Source organism: Salvelinus namaycush, chromosome 10 (genome assembly GCF_016432855.1).
Source record: "Salvelinus namaycush isolate Seneca chromosome 10, SaNama_1.0, whole genome shotgun sequence".
Taxonomy (NCBI): domain Eukaryota; kingdom Metazoa; phylum Chordata; class Actinopteri; order Salmoniformes; family Salmonidae; genus Salvelinus; species Salvelinus namaycush.
Genome location: NC_052316.1, coordinates 37,328,080 through 37,352,362, shown reverse-complemented (window position 1 = coordinate 37,352,362; position 24,283 = coordinate 37,328,080). Strand labels below are relative to the sequence as shown.

At 42.2% G+C, this 24,283-nt stretch overlaps 1 protein-coding gene across 1 annotated transcript in view; it reads left to right on the top strand.

The window, feature by feature from the left end:
• The window catches only part of lepr (leptin receptor), a 56,774-nt gene that overhangs the window by 9,261 nt on the left and 23,230 nt on the right, over positions 1 to 24,283 (top strand). The window contains exons 2-10 of the mRNA XM_039002003.1: positions 1,185 to 1,244; positions 1,972 to 2,024; positions 3,227 to 3,472; positions 4,749 to 4,878; positions 5,527 to 5,699; positions 10,276 to 10,433; positions 10,749 to 10,893; positions 20,313 to 20,591; positions 20,742 to 20,841. Of these exons, the coding sequence (XP_038857931.1) occupies positions 1,234 to 1,244; positions 1,972 to 2,024; positions 3,227 to 3,472; positions 4,749 to 4,878; positions 5,527 to 5,699; positions 10,276 to 10,433; positions 10,749 to 10,893; positions 20,313 to 20,591; positions 20,742 to 20,841 (1,295 nt within the window). The 5' untranslated portion in view covers positions 1,185 to 1,233. The remainder of the gene's footprint in view (positions 1 to 1,184; positions 1,245 to 1,971; positions 2,025 to 3,226; positions 3,473 to 4,748; positions 4,879 to 5,526; positions 5,700 to 10,275; positions 10,434 to 10,748; positions 10,894 to 20,312; positions 20,592 to 20,741; positions 20,842 to 24,283) is intronic.

Here is a 24,283-nt window from a genome sequence, read left to right as displayed (position 1 = left end):
GGACCAAGACGCAGCGGGTGATAAATACATGATGATTTAATAGACAAGACGAACACTGACACGAAAGACACTTGATAATTTACAAAACAACAAACGACGTTAAACAGACCTGAATTTGTGAACTACATATAACGAAGAACGCACGAACAGGAAAAACCGAAACAGTACCGTGTGGTGCAACATACACAGACACAGAAGACAATCACCCACACCCAAACAGTGTGAACAGCCTACCTTTATATGGTTCTCAATCAGAGGAAACGTCAAACACCTGTCCCTGATTGAGAACCATATAAGGCTAATTACACCTGACCTAAACATACAAACACAAAACACAGAATGCCCACCCCAACTCACGCCCTGACCAACTAAACACATACAAACATAACAGAAAACAGGTCAGGAACGTGACAGTAGAGATGAAACATATCTATAACATCTCTATCTACACTCTTAGAAAAAACGGTTCCAAAACAGTTCTTCAGCTGTCCCCATAGGAAAACCGTTTTTGATTCCTGGTAGAACCCTTTTGGGTTTCATGTAGAACCCTCTGTGGAAAGGGTTCTATGGAACTGAAGAGTTCTACCTGGAACCAAAAATAGTTCTTCATAGGGTTCTCCTATGGGGACAGCCGAAGAATCGTTTTAGGTTCTTGATAGCACCCCCGCCCCCTTTTGCCCTCAATTCGTTGGAGCATGGACTCTACAAGGTGTTGGGATGTTGGCCCATGTTGACTCCAATGCTTCCAACAGTTGTCTCAAATTGGCCGTATGTCCTTTGAGTGGTGGGACCATTCTTGATGCACACGGGAAACTGTTGAGAGTGAAACTCAGCAGCATTGCCGTTCTTGACACAAACCAGTGAGTCTGGCACCTACTACCATACCCCGCTCTAAGGAAATTCAATATTTTGTCTTGCCTATTCACCCTGTGAATGGCACACATACACAATCCATGTATCAATTGTCTTAAAAATCCTTCTTTAACCTGTCTCCTCCACTTCGTCTACACTGATTTGAAGTGGATTTACCAAGTGACATCAATAAGGGGTCATAGCTTTCACCTGGTCAGTCTTTCATGGAAAGAGCAGGTGTTCATAATGTTTTGTACACATTGTATATCTGTGTGTTGTGTTGTCTTCCTAACTGGTCCCTAAGGTTCTCTCTATCTCTGTTCCCTCCCCAGTGAGAGTAATCTCACTCACAGTAGAGGCCATGCGCACCAACTCTCACTCATGAAGACAATGTAAGTATGATTGATGGTGGTGATCTTGAATATGAAATGGAATTAATGTGGAATGGGATTGAACTTTAGCATGTCTGATTTAAAACCCAGGCAGGCAGGCACCATGTTTATACAGCATGTAATGTAGGTTAGTGTTATTTATTGTGTGTTAATGTTATTTACTGTACTGCCTATGTCGTCACAGGAGGGTTGGGGTTGGACTATATAGTGGTTTATGATATGAATGCTATAGTCATAATGGAAATTTAAGTGTGAATGGGGAAGGGAATTTTACTTTTTGAAAAATGACTCAGCAATTGTACATTCAGAAGCTGACAAACCTTCGTATAGCTGCATGCTCGTAAAACAGTACAGTATCATCCATTCTAATCTTGCATGAGGAAGTTTATGCGGTGTAGAGATCAGTCAAGCCTGTGCCTGCATATGAGCAGACAACACCCAGGCCATTACAGCAGAATACTGTGGTCATGGTGTGGTGACTATTACTAAAGGCTCTGACGAAGTTCAGTAAAACCCTCTGTTCTCCTGTCAAATGAGTTTTCAGTGTTGGATTGAGTCAAGATTGCATAGACTGTCTATGTGTTTTACATATCTTTCTCTCTGTCTTTCTCTCTCTTTATCTATGTTTCTTGCTCTCTACGGGTTCTCTCTTCATCCACCCGTACCTCTCTCTCTCGCTCCCTCTCTCCCTCCTTCCCTCTCTTCCTCTCTTTCTCTATCTCTGCAGGATCCTGTCTGCAATGTTGACATTCCTGGTGTATATTCTCATCGTCTCCCACGGTGAGTTGAGTTCCTTTCCCGTTCATTCAGATTCTTCTATCTCACTGCATCCATCCACATTACCTCCCATGTGACTCTGCCTGTAGTCACACAACTTCACTATCCCCAGGAAAGCTTTCCTTTAGACTAAAATAATGAATAGCAAACATTTCAGCAGCAATGCCACATGTAGTTACATCCGGCAGCAATTCTCTGGAACCTTCATGTGCCAGAACATACAGAACAGTACACTCATACGCATATATGCAGAAACAAAGGTCATCTTTCCATACAATCACGCCCCTACTTACAATACAGTCCATTATTGCCAAAATAAAAAGGGCCGTTGAGTGTTGCATTTCATTGGTGTGACACTGAGTGATCTAAATAGATGTATGCCGGTCTCTGCGGTTAGCCGTCTTTGTAATGTTGGACATCATCCAATGTGTTTGGCAATAATCCTTCTACCACACAAGTGAAACACAGAATAGATCATTCAGCAGGGCATAATGTCTCCTGACCACAAAAATGGCCCATATAGAACCAAATAGACACACAAAAATATTTTCCCCCATGAAAAGTAGAAATGAAATTGGAACCGCACACATGATTGCTGCACTACATACCTTTTAATTTGGCTAGTTACACAACAAATTGATCCTAGAAGTGGATCTTTGTCAGGTAAAGTAGCAATCCTTTGTGTGTACATGTGGGCAAACGTGTTTGTGTTATTGAGAACACTCCGTCTTTGGGAATCAGTATACAACAGACATCCCTTTTGTAATATCTATCCCAAGTCAGCATGCTATGGGGAGACTGGGAGGGTGGATGGGCGACTAATGGGTGGAATGAACCATAGTCTTGTCAGTCACATTGTTTTACCTGGTTGACAAAGAAGCATGTACAGTATGTATCCTTGAGCTGGTAGAAATCCTCTGGTATAGGCTGAGGTTACCAGAGTTCATTCTAGTAAAGGTCTCTGAACAATAGTGTAGCCTTTTTATAATACTTTTACCAACTTCATGAACATCTCTTGATATCTTCACAATTCGGTCTGAAATGAATGTATTAGGAATTCATATCAATGTCGTCTTTGAATACCATGCTGAGAATCAAACCCACAACTCTGGTATTACCAGCATCATTATACCCCAGCCACAACTTCTGTCCAGTGTCTGATGTCATTTCCTGTCAACCATGTTTACTTCCTGTTTCTGCCTCAGGTGCTGTGTTGGTGGAGCCTGTGGACGTATCCCCCCATGGAGACCTTCTAGACCTCCCCTGGTTGACAGAGCTCTGCTGTTCCTCACGCCCAGCCCAACTTCACCACAGAGGAGAGGAAGAAGACAGGGGGTCTGCGGGGTCCAGGGTAGCACCATCTGATCCGGGACACCCACACACCCTTCAGTGCCTCTTCAGGAACTTCACAAGCACACTAGGACCTCACCCGGAGACTGAGCCCAGCAGAGGTAAGCGTCCTGCTCTGTTTTACAGACATGACATCACAGAAGGCTGCTGAGGGGAAAACGGCTCATAATAATGGCCGGAACGGAGCAAATGGAATGGCATCAAACACATGGAAACAATTTGTTTGATGTATTTGATACCACTCCACTGATTCTGCTCCAGTCATTACCACCAGCCCGTTCTCCCTAATTAAGGTGCCACCAACCTCCTGTGCATGATATTTACTGGGTGAGAGTTCTGTCTTATTACTGCCCTGGGACCATATTCACAAGATGCTGACCAATGATCAAATACCTTTTAAATCATAATGAATAAGAGCAAGGAATTGATCCTAGATCAGCACTCCTATGCTGAGACGATTTGTACATACTGGCCTTGGACAGCTGGATAAATGTGTTTTCATTTCTCTGAAGGGTGCGTAATAAAACAGCCTGTGACCACTTAACTGCACTGAGGAAGAGAACATTGAGGCGCATTCAATTGAATAGGGGCCAATTAACTGGAGTGATAAGATGGCCTCTGTAGACTTGAGTGTGGTGTTCCTCTCTGTTTGGAGGTGTTGGTGGAAGTGGGAGGTGGTAACACAAATGAAAGATCTGTGTGTTTGTGTGTGTACCTGTGTGTGCATCCGTGCATATGTGTGTTTTAACAACAGGAGGCAAAGGCTCAGGGCGAAGGATTTATTCATGAGATCGATAGCGTGGTGGTAGCCTCTGACGCATGCTAATACTAATCGATGGATATTAGATGAGGCTACCCACAGCCTGTGGCTCTGTGGCATTTAAAGAGGGGATGTTTTGAAAACGGTCTCATGAATCGTTGACAATAACTATGCAGAGGTAAAATGGTGTGAGTAGGTGTTACATTTTCTTCTCCAATGACATGGTGATTCAGCTCAGGTAGACCTGAGGTCCTAAGTGTGAGTAAGAGGGGGAATGGATGATAAACAATGACGTTGGCCAGATTCTAGGGCTTCTTTTTCAGAATATGTTCCAGGGCTTGCTATGACTGTCCTAATTGGGTGTGGGTTTATTCAGCTAGGTGTGTGTGTGTGTGTGTGTGTGTGTGTGTGTGTGTGTGTGTGTGTGTGTGTGTGTGTGTGTGTGTGTGTGTGTGTGTGTGTGTGTGTGTGTGTGTGTGTGTGTGTGTGTGTGTGTGTGTGTGTGTGTGTGTGCTTTGCGTGGGGTTGGTGAGTTCATATATTAGGGTTTACAGTGACCAAACAGACAGAGTATGTGCCTGTGTTGATGCTAATATGCTAACTGAACTTCTCTCCAGCCACCTGTTGGGACATCCTGTGCCGTGTTGATGAGACCTGGGATAATGTAATATGTGATCTAAAGCACCCAGCCACTTCCTCAGACACCTCCACTCCTGGGTCAGTGGCACTTAGCTTGCAGCACTTAGCGTGAGTATCAAGTTCAATTCAACCTGGTGCTATTGTCTAGAGTCTGTCCTCTCCTCTCCCGTCCTGTTTGTTATTCTTGTCTAGTGTTGGCTCAAAGATGTGCCTGAGGCAGTAAGAGCTCAGGTGGGGGTCTGAGATGTGTGTGTCCCCGTGCCTGTCTGTGCATGCAATGTGACTGGCAGAGCCTATTCATCTCCCACAGCAGGGTTATGCATGGAGCAGGCTGAGACTTTGTGATAAAAAACCAACACCAGTTGCCTATAATTGGCCTTTTGGCCCATCGGATTAAATATTTTGCAAATAATTAGGCAAAATATCACAATAGTGTTTTTACTTGTTTTTTTTCATTACTTTCATGTGGATTGCACCTAGCCTGGTCCTAGATGTTTGTGATCCTTTCAAACATGGCATGACAAGGAGTTGACATGATAGCACAAACAGATCTGGGACCAGGCTAGCTTGCACCCTGACCTGTGCTTAGTCTATGATTAGCACACTACACTAGCCTCGTATCTTTACTGAATGAAAGTATATTTATTTAGGCTGGGTTTTCGACTAGGACACATAGGGCTAAACGTAATACATATGGGGGGACGCAGTCCATGTCCTCATCTGGTGAAGTGCATAAATGTCTCTTGTCTATTTCAGAACACTGCCTGACAGTGAGGTTAACACCACACATGGGACTGACTGTGTGGGAGAGGATTCCATCACCTGTTCTATTGCTCTCCATGTGGTCAGCAGTATCGTCGTGGTGACAGCCAATGTGTCCAACACCACAGCAGGTCCCCTGGTGATGCTCAGCGTCCCTCCACGTCTCTGTAAGGAGTGTGAATGTACCTGATCCCTCTCTCAACCTCTCTTCTGAAGATGATAGAGGATGTTAATTGCTTTAATGGCCTATCTATCTGGTCCTCATATTCTGAGGTTAATGGATATCACTTAACATTTACCAAGTACGAGCGTGCTGCCTGGCGAGCTGGCACTGTTTATTATGTAGGCTAGCGGTATCTAGGGAGCCATTTGTACCATGAGGAAACTGGGGAGTTATTTGTTTAGGCTTAAAGACCACATACACACGTGTACAGTATAGTGAGTGTAACGCGCTTCAGTAGGTCTGATACCAGCTGCCCTTTGGGACTTCCAGGCAGGCCGAGATTAGTGTTTACTCTGGTCCCAGAAACCATGGTGATGAGCTGGAGATCTCTCCACTGATGGGAAACACATACGTTGTTTGCTCAATCTAAGCTCTTTGCGGCCTTGTTGGTCAATGGAACATTGGTTTGATACAAGTAGAAATTGTGCAAATATTGAGTTTTAAAAGCCTGTTAAATTAATTGAAGTGTCATTTAATTTAGATCACATGGAACATTTTATAAATCTGATTTTTTTATATGAATAAAGACTTGCTAAAGGGCCAAAATTCAGTATTTTGAGCATCCTCTGTGACTTGTAGGAAGATTCTAGCACACTTAACTCCAACATTTCACCATTGTAAAGCCCTAGTTATTTTGCTGCTTTGACAAAGTAATTTCTGAAGATTATTTATTTGTTGTTAGTGAAGGTAAAAAAAAACCTGTCACTGATTTTAAGGTTAAACCTCTTACGTGACCTGAACTCTCATTTGGTGAAACTATTCTTAATTTATTTTTTATTTTTATGAAGAGGCATTGAAGATCTAATATTCAAATCATAGTGTAAAAGCAGGTGAGCTGGTTCCATTTTCTGGTGTTTTGTGGTGTAAAACTGAGCGGGTCGAGCATAACATGTCAACCCTGTTACCCATAGATGGACAGGCTAGATATGTTTTAACAATAAATAAATAAATTGTGAAGCTTGTATTCAATTTCCTCTCCCTGTTGCACACAAGCTTCCATTCCCCCTGTCACAAGGAGATTTATGGCTGATTTAAGATGAAGTTGTCAATCCTGTTACAGTCAACCCTGTTACTTTATTTGGCACTTACTATAGATGGGAAAAGATGCCAAACTGTTTTTTTTATTAAGTTGAACATGTGATCTTTATGACAGTACATTAGAGGATGCATACATGTTGACTTATCAGCCATGTTCTGAATGATCAGCAACAACATTTTGATCGGAGGTTATTGTTTCCATTAGTGGGTCTGCTCTCTTACTACATCGCAAGAAGTAAAGCATACGTAGCTACATGCAAGTCCTATGCCACAGAAAGAGCACTTTTCAAGAGAGACAGGAATAAACCCCTGGAATATCAGTATGCCTAAATTATGTAGCAAGGCAGGAAGCAGGAAAATTGCCTTCTTATCAGCTATAAGTTTGCTCCCCTCTCCTTTATGGGAGGAATGAATGTGCGTGCAGTATGTCAGATATGCTGTTTATTCTCGAATGGGGTGGTATTCTGACTTAATAGTCTTGCACTTAACTTACATTTTCACACAAGTATTTTATCAAAGTCAATGCATGATTTAGCGACTTTAGTGTCCAACCAACATGAAGGGAACTACCATTCATTCCCTAAATGTAATTTCACATTCACAGCCTGTTTATTAAGACGTGAATGTCTGAGAGTGATAATACTTAATATCTTTAATAATGAAGCAGATGAATCCAGTCTCTTCCTGTCAGCTAGGAGGGGACATTTCCATTATGAGACTCAATTATCCCACCTGCCTCTCTTCTAATTATGTAGGGCTGACCCCAAGTAGTCGACTGGTCGATTGTTTTGCCGTTAGGCTGGTGGTCGACCAAGATTGTTTTAGTTTAGCAGTAACATATATATATCTTTGGCAGCGATTACACCCTTGAGTCTTCTTGGGTATGATGCTAGAAGCTTGGCACACCTTTATTTGGGGAGGTTCCCCCATTCTGTGCAGATCCTCTCAAGCTCTGTCAGGTTGGAGGGGGAGCATTGCTGCACAGCTATTTACAGGTCTCTCCAGAGATGTTCGATCGGGTTCAAGTCTGGGCTCTGGCTGGGCCACTCAAGGACGTTCAGAGACTTGTCCCGAAGCCATTCCTGCATTGTCTTGGCTGTGTGCTTAGAGTTGTTGTCCTGTTGGAAGGTGAACCTTCACCTTCCAACTACATGATCCTGCCACCACCATGATTCACCTTAGGGATGGTGCCAGGTTTCTTCCAGATGTGACACTTGGCATTCAGGCCAAAGAGTTACATTTTGGTTTCATCAGATCAGAGAATCTTGTTTCTCATGGTCTGAGAGTCTTCAGGTGCCTTTTGGCAAACTTTAGGTGCCTTTTGGCAAAATCGATTGGTCGAAAGAACGGATGACTTTCGGTTGACTAAGATAATTTTTTTTGTCGGGGACAGCCCTATAATTATCACAATTTTCTGTTTTATAAGATGGGTTACAAATAACGCCCCTGTCAAGTCAATCACTGGGAGTAAACACAAATACCTCAAAATGAACAAAGCAGTTTAAATACCAGGAAGATACATCTCACTGTCAAATACTGTAATACATGTTAAAATTCCAGGAAGAAATTGCGAAAGGGTGTCTTCTACTCTGCCTTGGTACTGGGTTGCATTTTCAGGTTTTTGAATTACATTTTGAGGTATTGATTTTCCTGACATGAGGAGCTTGGCCTTATTGATCGGTATTCAGTAAGAAGCCCATGGACCACTAAAGTAGAGATGCTGTCTTTTAGATAGACGTTATTATATCATGTTCATACACCACTGAGCCTGTCATGTCATCTCATATACGTTTCTGCTCATTTCATCATTTGGCTGCCCTGTATGAAGCCTATTTGAGTCTATAACCAATGCAGTTATTAGGGACAATCAATGTGTCTCCAATGGCTGTTACAGTACTGTATGTGCCTGAGACCATTGTTGTCTTTGCAGTGTAGAAATACAGATATCGCATCTTAATTTGATCACTTGTTTGTTACTGAGAATGTTCCTGCGCTGGAAATGCAGATGAGCTTCGTGATTTACATAAATTCACTGAAAACCTGCACAAACACACGGTTATATACTGAACAAAAATATAAACATAACATGCAACACTTTCTAGATTTTCCTGAGTTACAGTTCGTATAAGGAAATCAGTGAATTGAAATAAATTCATTAGCCTCTAATCTATTGATTTCACATGACAGATACCTTAAAAAAATGTTGGGGCATGTATCAGAAAACCAGTCAGTATCTGGTGTGTCCACCATTTTCCTCTTGCAGTGCAGCACATCGCTTTTGTATAGAGTTGATCAGGCTGTTTGTGGCCTGTAGAATGTTGTCCCACTCCTCTTTAATGGCTGAGCGAAGTTGCTGGATATTGGCAGGATCTGGAACATGCTGTCGTGCACGTCGATCCAGAGCATCCCAATGGGCGACATCTGGTGATTATGCAGGCCATGGAAGAACTGGGAAATTTTCTGTTTCCTGGAATTGTGTGCAGATCCTTGCTACAAGGAGCGGTGCATTATCATGCTGAAACATGAGGTGATGGCGGCGGATGAATGACACAGCAAAGGGCCTCAGGATCTCGTCACGGTATCTCTGCGCATTTAAATTGCCATCGATAAAATGCACTTGTGTTCATTGTCTGTAGTTTATGCCTGCCTGAAACCTAACCCCACCACCACCATGGGACACTCTGTCACACAGGCAGCATGCCAATTGCACGTTCCATCAACTTGAGACCTCTGTGGAATTGTGTTGTGTGACAAAACTGCACAGTTTAGGGTGGCCTTTTATTGTCCCCAGGTGCACCTGTTTAATGATCATGCTGTTTAATCCCACCTGTCAATTGGATGGATTATCTTGGCAAATGAGAAATGCTCACTAACAGGGATGTAAACAAATGTGTGCACGGAATTTGAGAGAAATAAGCTTTTTGTCCATATGGAACATTTCTGTGATCTTTTATTTCAGATCATGAAACATGGGACCAACACTTTACATGTTGCGTTTATATTTTAGTTCAGTGTATTAACAGTATTGCACTTTTCATGTAGCCTACTTTTGTCCAGCTAATAGCCTAACCACCGATCAAGCAACATTATGGACTAAACTTTCAAATCATGTTGCTGCAAAATACTGGTCAAATTACGATCCGACATTGGATGCCATTATGACGATTATTATAAAAAACTATTTTTTAACCTTTTATTTAACTAGGCAAGTCAGTTAAGAACAAATTCTTATTTACAATGATGGCCTAGGAACAGTGGGTTAACTGCCTTGTTCAGTGGCAGAACGACAGATTTTTATCTTGTCAGTTCGGGAATTCGATCTAGCAACCTTTCAGGTACTGGTCCAACGCTCTAACCACTAGGCTACCTGCCGCCCATAGTGACGATGATAATGGTGTTTCATAGTTTGGAGGATGGTGATGATGCTAACAACCATGGATGATGAAGATGATTATGTATTGCTTGTGGTGTGTGTTGTACAGGGAAACCAAGCCCACCACTGAACCTAACACACACCCAGACCACAGAGGGAGAGTTGATTCTGAGCTGGAGTGACCCACAGCCCCATGCCAGCCCTGTTCAACTGAGCTATGAAGTCCGATACAATACCTCCCAAAATACCTCTCACCCCAACTGGCTGGTAAGAACACACTGGCCTCCGAGCAAACACAACATCTAAGTACAGGTCTTACAGAAAATAAAGCTAAAGACAATAATAATTTAACAGAGAACAAGAGCAAACACCTAGAGGATAGAGGATGTTGAAGAGTCTTAATGCCACTCATGGTTTTCTTAGATGTAGATATCATTTTCAGTTATGTTCTCAGTCATCACAATGCCATTTTGTCAAATTGTCAAATTGTCAAATTGTCAATACATGTTGACACTGCATTTTGCAGATGGAGTAACCTCTGTATGACATCTTGTGTTTCTCGCCCCTATTCCCCTGTTCCAGCACGTGGAGGTGTCTGGAGGCCAGTGGGTGTCTCTGACTGGACTGAGGCCTGGTCTGCACTACACTGTCCAGATTCGGTCTCACCACCCTGCTCTGCCTCACCTGTGGAGTGACTGGAGCCAACAACATCGTATCCGTCTGGAAAGTGAGACCTCTCTCTCTGTTTGCACAGAAACATACACATCATAAACACACAGTTAACTTATCATACTCCCTTGACATCTACCTGCACAGTAAGACCTCTGCCTTGCCCTACTTACACACATTAAATATACAGTCAGATATAGTCCCCTCACATACTGTATACCTGCACAATAAAACCTCTGGTTACACAGGAATGTACACATATGCTTTAGTGATGTGCAGTTTGCCAACGATTCGTTCTTTTTGAACAACTCTTTTTATTGACTCGAGTCATGATTCGTTTTTCTGAGTGACTCGTTCATTTTAGTCGTTCGTTTGGCCTGCTGGCCGCAATGAATTCTACAGCAGGATTAATAAGTGCTCCTCCGGTGATTCCGGAGACGTACTCCGATCAACGACTGTCTGTCATGCGCGCAGGCAAAATAGATCATGCTGCAGGCAGCATAGAGAATAATTTTTTTTTTTTAATTAGAACTGATAGTTGAACAGTAGAACTGATAGTTGAACAGTAGAACTGATAGTTGTACATTTTGATTGAGTAATGCTTAATGGTTGTGTTTTTGTATTCTTATTATTGGGACCTACTGGCTTATTATAAGTTTATGGACTGCTTATCCTTTAACATCATGCTGTGTGTGACTGCTGTCTTTCCATTGGCCCTATGCAGTGGTGCTTTAACATCATGCTGTGTGTGACTGCTGTCTTTCCATTGGCACTATGCAGTGGTGTAGTGGTGCTTTAACATCATGCTGTGTGTGACTGCTGTCTTTCCATTGGCACTATGCAGTGGTGTAGTGGTGCTTTAACATCATGCTGTGTGTGACTGCTGTCTTTCCATTGGCACTATGCAGTGGTGTAGTGGTGCTTTAACCTGCTGTGTGTGACTGCTGTCTTTCCATTGGCCCTATGCAGGGGTGTAGTGGTGCCTGGAGAAGCGGGTATATTCTAATTTTGCCTAAAAGTTCCCAAACGGCCCGCCCAGCGAAGGAAAGGCACCCGGTGTGAAAAATACTATGTTTTCCTATGGAAAAACACTTTAGCTGGATGTAAAACTGCATGACTAAAACCTCTGCAAAAACGTACGGGAAAATTACAGCCTTCTTTTGAGTTATCTTAGATTAGTTCAGAAGTAATTCTGGCTTTGTTCCTATGGTGGCTCATGTGGAACAAATTTCAGTAACTGCCACATTGAACCACACCCCCAAGACTGAAATCTTTTTTTTTTTTCACAATGAGCAACAGAGAAAGGAGAAGCTATTTTCCTAGCACACTGTCATAAATCATCTGTGGTTGATAGATTTTGCCCACACAAACACACATATATGGGGAGACTGGGATGGGTCTGTACCTGCTGCATACTGTACTGTTAGAGACGCGATGATTCATAAATATGCATTACATACACTTGCAGCCGATACAGTATACATTGGGTAACTTGGCCAACATATTTGGTTTGGAAATTGTGAAGTTGTCTCAGGTTGTCAGATGTAATGTCAAATATGGGGACAGGATCAGGGTGGCAGTTAGGGAGCTGGATGGATTAAATAAAGACAATATTAGATTAGGAATATGAAGGTGGGGATTGTATTATTATTATCTTCATCAAAGGAACATTTTAGTCTAGTTGATCTCTCTCTCTCTCTCTCACATATTTAATTATTACATATTTAATTTAAGCGCTTTATACATTTTTATTGTTTATTATCTACTTCACTTGCTTTAACATTACCAAGATAATAAACAATACAAATGAACAGTAAACATTACACTCACAGAATTTCCAAAAGAATAAAGACATTTCAAATGTGATATTATGTCTATATACAGTGTTGTAACGATGTGCAAATAGTTAAAGTACAAAAGGGAAAATAAATAAATATGGGTTGTATTTACAATGGTGTTTGTTCTTCACTGGTTGCCCTTTTTTTGTGGCAACAGGCCACAAGTCTTGCTGCTGTGATGGCACACTGTGGTATTTCACCCAGTAGATATGAGAGTTTATTAGCTTATTCTCCCCTTTCTGTCTCTCTCGCCCTCTCTCTCTCCCTCCCTGCCACTCTTCTCATCTATCTCTCTCTCTGTCCCTCTCTCCCTCTCTCTGTGATGACTACATCATGCAGAGAGTTGGTTTTCGGAGGTTGTTTGTTTATGTCCACCCTCTCCTCCTATAGCTTTACTGCAGAGCTGTAGATTCATCTGTCAGCCCTGACAGCCCTCTCTCTGACTCACATGATGAAGGCTCTTCATAAAGGACAAAGACAGGGAATGAAAGATGGGGACCACTGAGGGATTCTGCCCCAGTGTAGAAGTGATTATTGAAAACACACACACAGAGGACCCAGGACCATGGAAATATACAGTTGAAGTCGGAAGTTTCCATACACTTAGCTTGGAGACATTACAACTTGTTTTTCAACCACTACACACATTTCTTGTTAACAAACTATTGTTTTGGCAAGTCGGTTAGGACATCTACTTTATGCATGACACAAGTAATTTTTCCAACAATTGTTTACAGAAAGATTATTTGACTTATAATTCACTGTATCACAATTCCAGTGGGTCAGAAGTTTACATACATTCACTTGACTGTGCCTTTTAAATAGCTTGGAAAATTCCAGATTATATCATGCTTTAGAAGCTTCTGATAGGCTAATTGACATCATTTGAGTCAATTGGAAGTGTACCTCTGGATGTATTTCAAGGCCTACCTTCAAACTCAGTGCCTCTTTGCTTGATGTCATGGAAAATCAAAAGAACTCAGCCAAGACCTCAGGAAAAAAATTGTAGACCTCCACAAATCTGGTTCATCCTTGGGAGCAATTTCCAAACGCCTGAAGGTACCACGTTCATCTGTACAAACAATAGTACACAAGTATAAACACCATTGTACCACACAGCCATCATACCGCTCAGGAAGGAGATGCATTCTGTCTCCTAGAGATGAACGTACTTTGGTGCGAAAAGTGCAAATCAATCCCAGAACAACAGCAAAGGACCTTGTGAAGATGCTGGAAGAAACAGGTACAAAAGTATCTATATCCAGAGTAAAACGAGTCCTATATCGACATATCCTGAAAGGCCGCTCAGCAAGGAAGAAGCCACTGCTCCAAAACCGCCATAAAAAATCCAGACTACAGTTTTCAACTGCACATGGTGTCACGTTCCTGACCGGTTTTCTGTTATTTTGTATGTGTTTGACGGTCAGGGCGTGAGTTTGGGTGGGTAGTCTATGTTATGTGTTTCTATGTTGGTTAAGGGTGACCTGATATGGCTCTCAATTAGAGGCAGGTGGTTTTCATTTCCTCTGATTGAGAGCCATATTAAGGTAGGTGTTTTCACATTGTTTGTTGTGGGTGGTTGTCTCCTGTGTCTGTGTCTATGTACGTTGCGCCACACGGGACTGTTTTCGGTTTGTTTGTTCGTTTGTTCGGTTTATGTAGTCTGTTCCTGTTTCATGCGTTCTTCGTGTCATGTAAGTTCTTATGTTCAGGTGCGTCTACGTCGTTTGTTGTTTTGTAGTTTGTTAAAGTGTTTTCGTGTTTTTTCGTCTTTAATTTAATAAATCATGTCATATCAAGAAGCTGCATTTTGGTTTAATCCCTGCTCTTCCTCTTCGGATGAAGAGGAAGAGGAAAGCCCTTACACATGGGGACAAAGATTGTACTTTTTGGAGAAATGTATTCTGGTCTGATGAAACAAAAATAGAACTGTTTGGCCATAATAACCATCGTTATGTTTGGAGGAAAACGGGGGAGGCTTGCAAGCCGAAGAACACCATCCCAACCGTGAAGCACGGGGGTGGCAGCATCATGTTGTGGGGGTGCTTTGCTGCAGGAGGGACTGGTGCACTTCACAAAATAGATGGCATCATGAGGGAGGAAAATTATGTGGATATATTGAAGCAACATCTCAAGACATCAGTCAGGAAGTTAAATCTTGGTCGCAAATGGGTCTTCCAAATGGACAATGACCCCAAGTATACTTCCAAAGTTGTGGCAAAATGGCTTAAGGACAACAAAGTCAAGGTATTGAAGTAGCCATCACAACGCCCTGACCTCAATCCCATCGGAAGTTTGTGAACAGAACTGAAAAAGCGTGTGCGAGCAAGGAGGCCTACAAACCTGACTCAGTTACAGCAGCTCTGTCAGGAGGAATGGGCCAAAATTCACCCAACTTATTGTGGGAAGCTTGTGGAAGGCTACCTGAAACGTTTGACCCAAGTTAAACAATTTAAAGGCAATGCTACCAAATACTAATTGAGTGTATGTAAACTTCTGACCCACTGGGAACGTGATGAAATAAATAAAAGCTGAAATAAATCATTCTCTCTACTATTATTCTGACATTTCACATTCTTAAAATAAAGTGGTGATCCTAACTGACCTACGACAGGGAATTTTGACTAGGATTAAATGTCAGGAATTGTGAAAAACTGAGTTTAAATGTATTTGGCTAAGGTGTATGTAAACTTCAGACTTCAGCTGTAATGATATTTATATTGGTCAAGACGAACACATACAGACACACACGTACACACACGCAGAGCCATTTGTAAAAATGTTGTCCTGGAGAGGCTCCAGGATGTTTTCCCTCACACACTCACTCTTTCTTTCTCATCCTCTTTTTATTACACTTGAGAGGTCTCATTGCTAAGAGGAAGATCATTACATGCAACTAATCACCTAGGCTATGGCCCTTTTAGCTTTCAGTCAATAGATTTGATTTTGTGTACCTCATAAACAAACAGAAAATAACTTAAACTGGAAGAGTGTGCAAAGCTGTCATTAAGGCAAAGGGTGGCTGTTTGAAGAATCTCAAATATAAAATATATTTTGATTGGTTTAACACTTTTGGTTACTACATGATGCCTTATGTGTTATTTCATAGTTTTGATGTCTTCACTATTATTCAATAGTTAAAATTATACAATGTAGAAAATAGTCAAAATAAAACCCCTTGAATGAATAGTTCTAAAAGTTTTGACAAGTAGTGAACATATGAGATGAGTAATGCAAAATATGTAAACATTATTGAATTGACTAGTGTTCCATTTATTAAAGTGGCCGGTGATTTCAAGTCTATGTATGTAGGCAGCAGCCTCTAATGTGCTAGTAATGGTTATTTAACAGTCTGATGGCCTTGAGATAAATGCTTTTCAGTCTCTCTGTCCCAGCTTTGATGCACCTCTACTGACCTCGCCTTCTGGATAATAGCGGGGTGAACAGGCTCGTGTGGTTGTTGTCTTTGTTGACGTTTTTGGCCTTCCTGTGACATCGGGTGCTGTAGGTGTCCTGGAGGGCAGGTAGTTTGCCCCCAGTGATGCGTTGGGCAGACCGCACCACCCTCTGGAGAGCCTTGCGGTTGTGGGCGGTGCAGTTGCCGTACCAGGCGGTGATACAGCCCGACAGGATGCTCTCAATTCTGCATCTGTAAGCGTTTGTGAGGGTTTTAGGTGCTAAGCTAAATTTCTTCAGCCTCCTGAGGTCGAAGAGGCACTGTTGTGCCTTCTTTACCACAATATCTGTGTGGTTGGACCATTTCAGTTTGTCAGTGATGTGTACGCTGAGAAATGTGAAGCTTTCCACCTTGTCCACTGCAGTCCCGTTGATGTGGATAGGGGGGGGTGCTCCCTCTGCTGTTTCCTGAAGTCCACGATCATCTCCTTTGTTTTGTTGACGTTGAGTGAGAGGTTATTTTCCTAGCACCGTACTCCCAGAGCCCTCACCTCCTTCCTGTAGGCTGTCTCGTCATTGTTGGTAATCAGGCCTACTTCTGTTGTGTCGTCTGCAAACTAGATGATTGAGTAGGAGGCGTGCTTGGCCACGCAGTCATGGGAGTACAGGCAGGGCCTCGAGCTAAATGATGAGCTTGGAGGGTACTATGGTGTTGAATGCTGAGATATAGTCAATGAACAGCATTCTTACGTAAGTATTCTTCTTGTGCAGATGGGATAGGGCAGTGTGATGGCGATTGCATCGTCTGTGGATCTATTGGGGCGGTAAACAAATTGAAGTGGGTCTAGGGCGACAGGTAAGGTAGAGGTGATGCTTTGAGAGCCTTGAATAGGCTTTCCTAGCACCGTACTCCCAGAGCCCTCACCTCCTTCCTGTAGGCTGTCTCGTCATTGTTGGTAATCAGGCCTACTTCTGTTGTGTCGTCTGCAAACTAGATGATTGAGTAGGAGGCGTGCTTGGCCACGCAGTCATGGGAGTACAGGCAGGGCCTCGAGCTAAATGATGAGCTTGGAGGGTACTATGGTGTTGAATGCTGAGATATAGTCAATGAACAGCATTCTTACGTAAGTATTCTTCTTGTGCAGATGGGATAGGGCAGTGTGATGGCGATTGCATCGTCTGTGGATCTATTGGGGCGGTAAACAAATTGAAGTGGGTCTAGGGCGACAGGTAAGGTAGAGGTGATGCTTTGAGAGCCTTGAATAGGCTCTCAAAGCACTTCATGATGACAGAAGTGAGTGCTACGGGGTGATAGTCATTTATTTCACATACCTTTGCTTTCTTGGGTACAGGAACAATGGTGGCCATCTTGAAGCATGTGGGGACAGCAGAGTGGGATAGGGAGAGATTGAATATGTCCGTAAACACACCAGCCAGCTGGTCTGCGCATGCTCTGAGGACGAGGCTAGGGATGCCGTCTGGGCCGGCAGCCTTGCGAGGGTTTACACGCTTAAATTATCTTGTCAATAGGGGGGCGCCATTTCGACTTTGTAAAAATTCGTTCCCAAATTAAACTGCCTCGTACTCAATTCTTGCTCGTACAATATGCATATTATTATTACTATTGGATAGAAAACACTCTCTAGTTTCTAAAACCGTTTGAATTATTTCTCTGAGTGAAACAGAACTCATTCTGCAGCACACTTCCTGTCAAGGAGTGAGATTTCTGAAATCGAGGTCTCTGTTCTAGGGTCAGTTTATAAATTCCCATGTAAGCTATGGGGCTACATGCACTGCATACGCCTTCCTCTAGATGTCAGTAAGCGGTGAGAATTTGAATGGAGTGGATTGCACCATCTGGGGCACTATAAAAGCCCGTGGAACGGAAGGTCCGTTCTTTTCAACGGGGCGCCTGGCGCAGGAGGGACATCACGATGGCGTCCTGAAAAGCTTTCGTTTTAGCAGTTCTATATCTCCGGTCATGTTTTTATTCGTTATAGGTGTTAAAGACATCATAAGGTAGTTAATTTAAACCGACTTATAGCAGTTTATATCAGTTTATTGCGATTTTCTGGAATTTCTTTGTCACGCGCTATCACGAGTTGGACACCTCTCCGGCACATAGCTAGCGTTAGCTGCTAATTCTACAGGAGAAGAGGACATCTTTCAACCAAAAGACGATTGTTCTGGAGAAAGGACACCTTGCCCAAGATTCTGATGGAAGCTCGTCAAATAGTAAGAAGTCTTTATGCTGTTAATTCGTATTTATGTTGACAAATGTTAAACAATAATTCCGCCATGAATTTCGGTGCGGTCTCGCTTTAGCGCACGCTGTATGCGCAGTAACGTTAATTTTAAAAATCTAACACAGCGGTTGCATTAAGAACTAATGTATCTTTCATTTGCTGTCCAACCTGTATTTTTTAGTCAAGTTTATGATTAGTTATCGATTAGAATAGGTGCCTCTTCAAGATGGCGCCGGACAGATTGCTTGAAGTTTGGCCACTACTCACATTGTATAACCACGATTTGTGCCGCTACATATGCACATTTTCGAACAAACCCTATATGCATTGTGTAATATGATGTTACAGGACTGTCATCTGAAGAAGTTTATTAAGTGTTCAGACCCTTTATGCGGCACTTTGTTGAAGCACCTTTGGCAGCGATTACACCCTTGAGTCTTCTTTGGTATGACGCTACAAGCTTGGCACACCTGTATTTGGGGAGTTTCTCCCATTCTTCTCTGCAGAACCTCTCAAGCTCTCAGGTTGGATGGGGAGTGTCACTGCACAGCTATTTTCAGGTCTCGCGAGAGATGTTCAATCAGGTTCAAGTCCGGGGTCTGGCTGGTCCACTCAAGAACATTCAGAGACTTGTCCTAAAGCCACTCCTGCGTTGTCTTGGCTGTGTGCTTAGGGTCGTTGTCCTGTTGGAAAGTTAACCTTCACCCCAGTCGGAGGTTCTGAGTGCTCTGGAGCAGGTTTTCATCAAGGATCTCCCTGTACTTTGCTCTGTTCATCTTTCCCTCGATCCTGATTAGTTTCCCAGTCCTTGCCACCGAAAAACATCCCCACAGCATGATGCTGCCACTACCATGCTTCACTTTAGGGATGGTGCCAGGTTTCCTCCAGACGTGATGCTTGGCATTCAGGCCAAAGAGTTCAATCTTGGTTTCATCAGACCAGCGAGTCTTGTTTGCCATGGTCTGAGAGTCCTTTAGATGCCTTTTGGCAAACTCCAAGCGGGCTGATATGTGTCTTTTACTGAGGAGTGGCTTCTGTCTGGCCACTCTACCGCAAAGGCCTGATTGGAGGAGTGCTGCATAGACGGTTGTCCTTTTGGAAGGTTCTCCCATCTCTAAGGAGGACCTCCGTAGAGCTCCTATCTCAGAGTTCTACAGACAATTCCTTCGACTTCATAGCTTGGTTTTTGCTTAGACATGCACTGTCAACTGTGGGACCTTATACAGACAGTTGTGTGCCTTTCCAAATCATGTCCAATCAATTTAATTTACCACAGGTGGATTCCAATCAAGTTGTAGAAACATCTCAAAGATTATCAATGGAAACAGGATGCACCTGACCTCAATTTCGAGTCTCATAGCAAAGGGTCTGAATACTTATGTAAATAAAGTATTTTGTTTTTGTTTTTAAATGTATACATTTGAAAAAAATTATAATAATTGAATCCATTTTAGAATAAGGCTGTAACGTAACAAAATGTGGAAAAAATCAACAAGTCTGAATTCTTTCTGAATGCACTGTATAGTGTACCACACAAATGGCCAAATTCAGGCTACTGTGCAACTTGCTATTCAGGTAGGATGCAACTTTTTATTTTATTTTCGTATTTATAATCATTTGTTTTATCATTATTATTATTGTATATCATTTTATTATTGTAGCCTATTTATTAATCTAAACCAGTTCTTTAAATATGCAAAAATCTGTCTTTTTGAATTGGGTGCTCCATATTTAGTTTAAGATTCTTGGTAATTGCTGCAATATAGCCTGTTCAAAACTTCTGTGAAGGTTTAAACTAGTTTGCAAGTGTTTTGTTTCATTCTGTTGAGTCATTTTCTTTGGCCAAATTAAGTTCCAACTGTAATGTTGTGTTTGCTGCGATAAAATTTCCACCTTAGATTTTCCCTATAAACAATGGCTTGACTTACTTTTGACATTACCCTAATAAAGTTTAGAAAAGTTTGAAGGTTTGATGAGTTCACTTTGCTTTGTTTCAGATGTGACATATCTCCCTGAGAGAGTGGTGGCCAGCTTTGGAGACAGCGTGACCGTCTATTGCGTGTTCAATGACCCCAGGGTGAACGCCAGCACCACGGTCTGGATTCTGAACTCCCGTGACCGCCTTCCTAAGAGCCAGTACGCTGCAGTCAACGACCGTGTCAGTAAGATAACGGTTCGACCATCGGAGCAGAGACTGTCTGACACCCTGCATTGCTGCCAGCCTTTAGGGGAGACGTATAGCTGTAACTACCGCTACTCAACGATATACATTAAAGGTGTGCTGGGATGGATGGTTGGATGCATGGATGGATGGATGTCAGGGTTTGGATGGATGTCAAGGTTTGGATTGATATAGGGTTGGGATTGGGTTAGGGTTAGACCTCAGGAAATGTATTTATTTGATGTAGATTATCTGCGTGTTTCAGATCCGGTCATTGATATCAGCTGTGTGACCAATGGGGATCTGGACAGCATGACCTGTAGGTGGAACAACCTACCTATAGGTGGAATCAACTTCATGTCCAGGTAAACACTATTTACAGCATTGTACAACCTACACAAAAACATGTACAACCTACACACCTGTAAAACCTACACATACACCTGTACACATATAGTTAAAGTGACTATTGGTTATCTTATATCTTATGATTAAGATCAGTCTATTAGAGCATTTGAAATACTGGAGGATCTTACATTTGGCTCTTTGTTAAAGATGTATTATACATAAATCGCTCTGCCATTTCCTGGTTGATACAATTTTAATGGTTTGAGCTGGCTAAACAATGTGTATATATAATGAACTAGCTAAACAATTAACCATAATCCCAACCCATACAATACTACTAGCGCTACAAACGGATTGTCATAGCTAGCCACCATGCAATAGTGCACATAGAACAGATCTACTGTTTCTATCACGGAACCCAAACCAGCTGCGCGCGTGCGCCATCGTGCATAAATGTATTTTGTCCCCCCACACCAAACGCGATCACGACACGCAGGTTAAAATATCTAAACAAACTCTGAACCATTTACATTAATTCGGGGACAGGTCGAAAAGCATTTAACCTTTATGGCAATTTAGCTAGTTAGCTTGCACTTGCTAGCTAATTTGTCCTATTTAGCTAGCTTGCTGTTGCTAGCTAATTTGTCCTGGGATATAAACATTGAGTTGTTATTTTACCTAAAATGCACAAGGTCCTCTACTCCGACAATTAATCCACACATAAAACGGTCAACCGAATCGTTTCTAGTTATCTCTCCTCCTAGGCTTTTTCTTCTCTTGACTTTATATTGCGATTGGCAACTTTCATAAATTAGGTGCATTACCGCCACCGACCTCGTTCGTCTTTCAGTCACCCACGTGGGTATAACCAATGAGGAGATGGCACGTGGGTACCTGCTTCTATAAACCAATGAGGAGATGGGAGAGGCAGGACTTGCAGCGCGATCTGCGTCATAAATAGACTTCTTTTTTAGCCCTTGGCAACGCAGAGGTTCGGGTGCAAAAATTTAATAATATAGATTTCTACATTTATTTTACAACGCTCGCGCACGCGATGCGAGCGGTGTAGTCAGCCTGTTAGACTGGCTTTCAATGAGAATGACAGATCTATAAGTCACATTTCTATGTGAATTTGGTCTGGTCGCTGAAAAAGTTACATATGACACCTTTTCACTGTCACTGCTTGGTGTCTCTGTGATATGTTCCTAAGAAATACGGAATGCGAGTTGGTTCAGGATCATAGAACAATACAGAACAGATTTAACCCCCTCAAGCACAGCCTGGTCTCCAAGACTAAGTGTAACATAGTAAATGTAAATCCGGGACATCTGCAGGTAGCTAAAGCTAACCAACTAGGTTCAATGTTAGCTAGCTATCTAACGTTAGGCTATAACTAGCAATGCAAAGGGCTTTCTAAGATACAAATAATATTACTACACCGATCATACATGTAACGTTAGCTAGCCAGCAAGCTAACGTTTGCTACCTAGCTAAGATTATGCTTTAACTTGCAATGAAAATGTCTTTCTAGCAAAATTAGAAACATATATCTGAAAATCTAGCTAGTTTCTTACCCATATACATAGATGAACACTTCCGTTTTGTTTGTACAGCTTGTTTGGCCCGCGTTGTCTCAAGTCACTCCGGTTTACACTGACCATGTCCAGAAAGTAGTCCCTCACAACTTTTTCCCACTGAACTTTGTTGATAGCGCCAGCTAAACTCAGGTTAGCAATATTGTTGAGAGCAGTAGCAACACTTTTGCAGTTCTCCATGGCTAATGTTATATATATTTTTTTAAATCTGCGGTTCCAAGGATTATCTACACAAACTGAGCAGCTCATATTATAGACCGAAGCATGCTACTTGGCAGACCAATCCAAACTCATCTCTCCACATGTTCAGCCCACCCATTATCTCAGCTAATCATGGCTAGTGGGAACGTTCCTGTCTTTTTCTATGGGTAAACCAACTAGGCTCGTCATTTTAACAATTTTATTCGTATTTTCAGATGGCATACAAGTTTGTTATTAAGGCACATGAAAGTTTGCATGTTCCAGAAGGCATTTCTGGCCAAAAAAGACGCATTTTGATAAATATCAAATGCCTCCTGTGAAGTATTGACGTGACCATATGCCTAGCGTCCTGAAACGGGTCACGTACAGTACCATTCAAAAGTTTGGACACACCTACTCATTCAAGGGTTTTTCTTTATTTTGTACTATTTTCTACATTGTCGAATACTAGTGAAAACATCAAAACTATGAAATAGCACATATGGAGTCATGTAGTAACCAAAAAAGTGTTAAACAAATCAAAATATATTTTATATTTGAGATTCTTCAAAGTAGCCACCCTTTGCCTTGATGACAGCTTTACATACTCTTGCCATTCTCTCAAACAGCTTCACCTAGAATGCTTTTCCAACAGTCTTGGAGTTCCCACATATGCTGAGCACTTGTTGGCTGATTTTCCTTCACTCTGCGCTCCAACTCATCCCAAACCATCTCAACTGGGTTGAGGTTGGTGATTGTGGAGGCCAGGTCATCTTATGCAGCACTCTATCAGTCTCCTTCTTGGTCAAATAGCCCTTACACAGCCTGGAGGTGTGTTGGGTCATCGTCCTGTTGAGAAACAAATGATAGTCCCACTAAGTGCAAACCAGATGGGATGGTATATCGCTGCAGAATGCTGTGGTAAGCATACTGGTTAAGTGTGCCTTAAATTCTAAATAAATCCGTGTCCCCAGTAAAGCACCATCACACCTTCCTCCTCCATGCTTCACGGTTGGAACCACACATGCGGAGATCATCCGTTCACCTACTCTGCGTCTCACAAAGACATGCCGGTTGGAACCAAAAATCTCAAATTTGGACTCCTCAGACCAAAGGACAGATTTCCACCGGTCTAGTATCCATTGCTCGTGTTTCTTGGGCCAAGCAAGTCTCTTCTTATTGGTGTCCTTTAGTAGTGGTTTCTTTGCATCAATTCGACCATGAAGGCCTGATTCATGCAGTGTGGTATGGTTCATGAGACAGTAGGTTACTTAAGGTCCTTGGTCAGGGTGGATGGGGGGTGTATAACGTGAACGTCTAGCAACCCAAAGTTTGCGTGTTTGAATCTCATCACGGTCAACTTTAGCAACTACTTACAGTACTACTTTTTAGCTATTTCTGACCCGTTTCAGGAAACTAGGTGTACCGTATGTCGCGGGTCACTACTTCACACGAGAGCCATTTCAACGTAATATTATTATTTTTTTTAATCAAATTGAGTTTTTGGGCAGAAATGCCTTCTGCAACATGTTAACTTTCATGTGCCTTAATAACAAACTTCTATGCCATCTGTAAATACGAATAAAATTGTTAAATTATGAGCAACCTTCCCGATGGCCATGATTGGCTGAGATAATGAGTGGGCTGGACATGCCGAGAGATGAGTTCGGATTGGTCTGCCATA